This window comes from Octodon degus, unplaced genomic scaffold (assembly GCF_000260255.1).
Source record: "Octodon degus isolate 3935 unplaced genomic scaffold, OctDeg1.0 scaffold00215, whole genome shotgun sequence".
NCBI lineage: Eukaryota > Metazoa > Chordata > Mammalia > Rodentia > Octodontidae > Octodon > Octodon degus.
This window is the reverse complement of record NW_004524791.1, coordinates 319,103-325,872: the sequence shown is the minus strand read 5'-3', so window position 1 is coordinate 325,872 and position 6,770 is coordinate 319,103. Positions and strand designations below refer to the sequence as shown.

The 6,770-nt window shown below is 61.5% G+C and overlaps 1 protein-coding gene across 1 annotated transcript in view; it reads right to left on the bottom strand.

The window, feature by feature from the left end:
- Positions 1-6,770, bottom strand: part of Crispld2 (cysteine rich secretory protein LCCL domain containing 2) — a 39,025-nt gene that overhangs the window by 27,784 nt on the left and 4,471 nt on the right. The window contains exons 2-3 of the mRNA XM_004644968.2: positions 503-815; positions 86-204 (exon numbers count right to left, since the gene is read on the bottom strand). Coding sequence (XP_004645025.1) covers positions 86-204; positions 503-742 — 359 coding nt within the window. The 5' untranslated portion in view covers positions 743-815. The remainder of the gene's footprint in view (positions 1-85; positions 205-502; positions 816-6,770) is intronic.

Here is a 6,770-nt window from a genome sequence, read left to right as displayed (position 1 = left end):
CTCTCTCTCTCTGCTTCTGCTATCCCCAGCCCTCTCTGGACACAGACACCAACCCACAGGCGCACGGGGACACGGTGGCTCTTACCTGCCCCAGTGCACAGCCAGGTTCTGCCCAATGGACACCAGCAGGCTGGTGGGCCCATGCTCCCAGATGCACTCCCCAGCCCAGGCTGCTGCGGACCGCTCCAGCTCCTCGTCCCAGGTCTGCAGGGAAGGAGACAGGGCCAGGTGAGGGTGGGTCTGTGGGCCGGGACAGCTGGTGGTGAGACCTGCCCTGCCCAACATGGAAGCAGCTAACCCTAATCGCAGGCAGGTGCTGCAGCCTCATTAAAATGAAATCCATTTAGAAACTGAGCTCGTGGCAGCTCATGTCGAGGCAGCACTCAGGAGGCTGAGGCAGGAGGATCACTGCGCGTCCAAGGCTAGCCCGGGTGCATAGTGAGACCTTGTCTCAGAAGTCTGCTCCTGCCTGGAGGGGGAGGGGCAGGTGGGCGGCACTCACCATGTGCTCCATGTTGGAGGCGGCCGGGGACACCTGGCCCCGCAGCTTGTTGTGCAGCCGCAGAATCTCCTCGCGGTCCTCCCGGGGGATGGCTCTGCGCATGCGCACGTGCGGCTCTGCCTGCTGGTAGCGGCCCAGCAGCTTCTGCAGTTCAGTCACGTTGGGCAGGAGGAAGCCCTGGGCGCCGCACACCAGCAGCGCCAGCCCCAAGGGCACGGTGACAATCGGAATGCAGCTCATGGCTCCACGCCACAGCAGGGACTTGGGGACACCAGGCAGCGGGGGCTCCAGGAACAGTTGGGCACTGAAGGCTCTAGAAGGAAACGGGGCAAGGGCAGAGGTTGGAGCCGAGGCAGCTACGCGTGGGCTCGGGCAGTGCCCAGAACAAGAGCACTTCTTCCCACTTTGCAGATGAGGAAACTGAGGCCCACAGAGGCTACACGTCCAACATCATGATGACTGGAAGGGCGGAGCTGGGGCACAGACCTCGGGCTGTGGCCAGGGGAGCCACCCTGAGACGGGCCGAGGGCATCACTGATTCTGAACCAGCCTTCCCACTTACGAGGGCTCAAGTTAGGCCCTGCCGCATGCGCCCAGGCAAGTCTGTGAACTCACTGATGTCCCCGGAGGACCCGCTGTGAGCCAGGCCCAAGGCATGCCTGCTCCCTGGGATGGCGGACTCAGTTTACCACAAACCAGCACAGGCCCTGATCCGCTGTCTGCGTCCCGGAGACCCTACACCACAGAGAGCCTCTCCAGGCCTGAGGAGGCCCCCAAGGGTCACCTGACAGGAACCATGTGCCCAGAGTCCCAGGCTGATGGTGTTTGGGGTGGGGAGAGTTAGCTGAGGTCAGAGGGTGGGGCCAAGGCAGTGTAAGAAGAGACAGGGACAGAGTAGTCTCAAGAGGTACTGCTGATGTCAGGGCCAGAGACGACAATCGCAGGATGTCAGCTCCAGAACCAATAGACTTTTTTTATAAACTGCCCAACCTCAGGCATCCAGTTACAGCCACAGAAAGTGGGCCAGGATGGCGTTTAAAGACCACCCAGTCCTTCCTGGCCTCCATGCAGCAGGGAGCCTGTCACACATGCTGGGGCTGAGCTTGCCAGGCGGGGGGCGGGGGCCTCACACGGTAGCTGGGGGCTCACTGGGGCGGCCCAGTGCTCACAAGAGGAGCTCACAGAGGCAGCAGCTGGCACCCACTGCCCACACCAGGGAGCTGCCTGTCACAGCTCACACCCGGGCAGAGAGCCACTAATCCGTCGTGCAGGAGAGCACACCAAGGCTGCGGGAGTCATAGGGCCAGCCCAGGTCACTAACTGCTTGCTAAGTGGAGATGTAGAGGCTGAGGTCAGCTCTGAGCACCACAGCCTCATGCTGGGGCAGGAAGAGAGGGGACAGGCAGGGGCCACCTTCTGGGGAGGTCTTGAGCACCCATGCCCTTCCCTGAGCTGTGCGGGATGAGGGGGACCTCAAGGAGGTCGGGGCTGGGTTGGGGGCTGAGGAAGAGGTGCAGGCCCCCCTGGGGAGAAGGCTGACAAAGACACAGGGTCTCAGGCTGGCCTCCGCCCATGGGGCTGGTGGCCACAGGGGCTGGGGGGCAGGACTCCCACGATGGAAGCAGACACAGAGGCCGGGATGGGCATTCCAGGAAGCAGAGCCGAGGCACCGGCAGCATGGGGAGCCAAGGAACTCCGGGAACGCTGCGGCTGGGCCCGCCAGGGTCTCAACTCAGCCTGTGAGGCCCCTTTATAGCACGTGGGTGCCGCTGTCCCTGGAGGCCACTTCTCTGGGCCAGAGCTGGGATGGGTTCCCCGGGGAGAACTCTGTGTGCCCGCTGGCCTGGCTGGGAATGAAATCAAGACCTTCTTGGCATCCCGGTCCCCCAGGCTTCCATCCCCCATCTACTCACATCCCCACGGAGCAGGCCGGGCTCCAGGGAGAGCCCTCAAAGCACTGAGGCAGGGGTGAGGCGAGGGAGGAGGGGCTGACCCCGCCGCCCTGCTCCAGCGTCACATGCACTCAGTTGTCTCACTCTGCTGTGGCAGTATGAGGGACACCAAGTGGCTCATGTGACCCTGCTGTGACCACCCAGGCAAGAGCTGGGATCAGGCTCAAGAGCACACAGCTCACGGTATTGGCCCAGGGAGTGGTGAGTCAGAAGGGGTGGAATATTAGGCTACAGATAAAAGACACACGCCTGGGCTATGCGTCAGCATAAAATACCATGGCCGTTTTTAACAACAGGTTGTAGACTATTACGCTGTGCTGATACGACCTACCTACGTTTTAAAGCAAGGTTGGAGATATGGGACAGCACTTGATTAGCAGGCACGAGGCCCTGAATTCCATCTCCACACTGCGAAAAGGAAGAAAAGTGGGCGTGGGTGCGTGCGTGCGTGCGTGCGTGCGTGAGTGACAGGACCAGGATCAAATTGCGATCAGGTTCCAGGTGAAGGGTGATGCCAGAGCAGGGCAGTTAAGCTGCAGTTACGGGAGCCTCATCTCTTCAGTGTGCTAACTCTGTGTGGGAAATCTCCAGCAAATGAGGCAACAAGGGGGCCTGACCACGCAGGGCCCTGCAGTGCCATCTGTGGCTGCTGGCTGCCACTGTTGAGGGCCCGCAGGGCTGCAGGGCTCGGCATGGCCACAGCCCTGAGAGCACAGTGGCCCTCCAGGTAGAGGCCTCTAGCTGCCCGGGGTCAAGCACAAGAGCCTGGTGCCAGCGAGGCTGCATGCCAGCCTGAGCTCGGGGCCCGCGACACACCTCCGCGCCCAGGGGTCCCCTTGGTGCTAGCATTGCCACCAAGCCACTGCCGCACTGAGTGCACAGCACGGGATGGGAAGGGCATGCTGTTGCGTCACCTGCAAGATTGTGTCCCCACTGGGAAAGTCCTGGCCGCCAGCCCCACCCAGCAGCTTTGCTCCTGCACATGCTGTTCCCTCCAGCTGGCCGTGGATTAGCCCCTGCAGCCTCAGCCACTTCCTGGAAGCCCGGGCTTGCTCAGCGCTGAGTGGCCAGCGTCTGACAAGTTGCTGTTCAGTAAATATTTAGGGGATGAAAGCTCAGCTCCCCTCTCGACCAGATCAGAAGGACCATATAAGGGCTGTGTCCGATTTCTTCTTCCTCCTCCTCTCCTTCTTCCTCTTCTTGCTTGCTTGGGCTTTGGTTTTGTTTTGTTTTTTGAGATAAGGTCTTGCCACACTGGCCAGCTCACTGTACAGCCGGGGCTGGCCTCACCCTCACAGTGCTCCTGCCTCAGCCTCCCAAGTACTGGGGTTACTCACACCAGTGCACCCCCCACATCCCTGCTTTGCGGCTGGCAGCCCAGGCTCTCAGGGAGGAGACCTGGGTTCCATCCGACACTGCCCCTCACCAGCTGTGGGCTGCGAGCACAGTGTTCAGCCTCTTGGGCCTGCAGCCCACCCACCTGTGTGGCAGAGGGAGGCTGGGCCACAGCCATGGGCAGTGACCGTGATGTGCAGCAGCAGCCTGCAGCGGGGGCAGCCACCAGAACAGTGGCGGTACCACCGCCAGCCACGGGACGGAGTTCAAAAGGCCACGGAAAGCTGGTAAGCTGTAAGGGGACAGTTCTCTTCGGCCTTGGCCTTCAGCAAACACCATTTTTAGGTGTCTGATGCTTGAGAGAAAATGCACACCCCCGCTGGATGCCACACGGAGCGAGTGGAGCCCAGTGGCCACTGCAGAGGAAAGCGACGTCGGGCCAGGTGTGCGGGGCCCATGGTGCCTGGCAGTTCACACAGCTGGCGATGACACAGGGTCGTCTCTGTGTGCTGCCTGTCCCCTGCGGCTCTGTGCCAGCCACATGGACCGGCTTGTGGGGTCTTTAGCCGGGCTTAGCCCCCTGGCCATCCACCGCAGTCACCCACCCCTCCCCGAGCCCTTCGGTGTATGCCTCCAAGTCCAGACGCCACCCACAGATGACAGGCGCCACAGCCTTGGGGACAGAGAAGCAGTAGAATGTAGTAGACACGTGCGTTACCAAGTTTACACCATTTAATGTCTCCTGGCAGTTGTGTTGAGCTGGACACAGCCTCTCTGAAAGTGGCTGTTGGCCCTCCCACTGCTTGTGGCCCTGTGACCTGGGTGGTGACCCAGTCACGAGGGCTCCCCAAGGAGGTGTCAAGGGCGGGACATTGGTTCCTCTCTTCCCACCTCTCCACACAGGGGTTGCGGCCATTATTACCCATTCCACAGATGAGGAAACTGAGGCTCAAGGAAGATTAAATACTCTCCTTGTGGTTGCACAGAAGGGCTGGTCTGCTCCCCCAGCAACACGGCTGTCCACATGGTGAGGCCCCACTGTGGCCAGGCAGTGCCAACCATAGCCCCAGACAGCGGGCAGCAGCTGGCCTGGGTCGGGCTTCCCTGTCTGCTCTTCCTCACAGCCAACCCAGTACTCGCAGGCTGAGTGAGGCGGAGGGCAGATCCCAGCCGTCCCCACAAACCACCCAGAAATTCCAGGAATGAGGCCGTGGCGGGAAGATCCCGGGCGGGCAGGACATCCCGTTACCACCCTGGGGCGCCCAGACAGGGGGAGGTGGGAGGGAGGCCCGTCTCAGCCTCCAGATCCCACCAGCTTCCTAAAGCCTGTGACAGGCTCAGGGCCAGGCCCCGGGGAGACGACAGGCTGGCTCCACGCTCTGCGGCCACTCCCCGAGCTTCCCCACAAGCAAGGCCGCTCACCAAGCAGACGGCAGGCCCAGTGCCACTGGGTATGCTTTAGCTCGGCGCTGGGAAAACACCAAATTCCAGGCAGAGAGAAGAGAACAATCATTCACCACTCACTCAACCTACTTTGTGCAAAGAAAGAAACCAGACACATTCCACGCAAGCCAAGATGCTCGTAAGAGAAGCCGCTTCAAAGGGCCTGGTGATCAGTCAGCATCCTCCCAACCCCCCGCGTGTCTTCCTGGCCATCTCTTCCTGCAGGGGTGGGTTGTTTCCCTGGACACGAGGTCCCCAGCAGTGCTCCGCAGAAGGACAGGGGCTCTCTGAGTCACAGGAAGAAGGGGACCAGCTGGACACAGAGGACAGGGTGGGAAGCGTGGCCCTGGCTCAGGCCTGGGTTCGAATCCAGTCACCCCATAGGGCTATGGGTTGGTGAGACAGCCCATCACTGACATGGTGAGCTGCTCCAGGGAGAGGACAGAGGTCACACAAAGTGTGCTTTACAAGCCAGGCAGCCAGAGCCATTTGTGTCTTTTCTCCCTGGGGTGGACTTGGGGTGCCCCGTGCCTCTGCTGTGGGTGACAAGCTGTAGCCAGAATGCCACGATGCACCCGGCTGGGGACCCCAGCAGGGCTGAGTCAGCTACGGGGCTTCTTTCCAGGAAAAAGGGCCCAGGGGCAGTGCCAGGGAGCACTGGGGATCTTCCAAGTAGGTGAGACAGAGCCTGCTGGGGGTGGGGTGGGGGAGGCCCCAGACAGGTGGGGGAGGGGCAAGGCCTCAAGGAAGCAGAGCTGCAGGGCTAGGGGCTGCGCCACTGTAGGCTGTGGTGTGCACCTGGGTGTGACCAGGGACAGGCCCAGGCCCAGGACAGCTGGGGAGGGATGGGGTTCCCGGGACCCCCAGGCCTTGAAGGCTACTCTGCTGTGTGCTGAGTTTAGTCAACACAAACGGGCTCTGACTCTCGTGATCAAACATGCAGGGCGCAGGGTCCACCCAGGGAGGCAGCCTTGTTGGGGGAGAGGGAACGGTTTCCCTGGGTTGGAGACCACATGAAGGCCTGCAGGGCTTCACGGGGTGCTCCGTGGCCTCCTGTGTGAGAAAAGCACCCCACGGTGCAGGAACATCCAATCACACTTCTCTACAATGGTGGCCTCTGACAAGGAGCCCTCATTGTTTAAGAGTATGAGCCATCCAGGCTGCTGGAAGGAAGGATTTGGAGAAGCAGTGTTGGGCATGGATCTGAGAGATCCTGGGGCCTTACCCCGAATGCCCCAGGGGAGACCTGGGCCGGGCCCAGACAGCCTGGGACTGCCTGGACCCAGATCCGCTGCAGCCTGCCCACGCTCTGCCCTCCAGATAGGGCCTGGTTCACCTCGCCTGCTGCCAAAGCCCTGGCGGCTGTGTTGGCAGGAGATGGCAGTGGGCTCAGTCTCCCCAGGAGAAGCTCTTTCCTGCAGGGCTGGGGCCCTGGGTTGCCTCCAGCCTCAGGCACTGAGTGCCACTGTGTGGTGGCTGCGCCAGGGGTCAGGCTTCTAAATGGCCAGCAACAAGCTCTTGTGTGGTGTTTAAGGCCA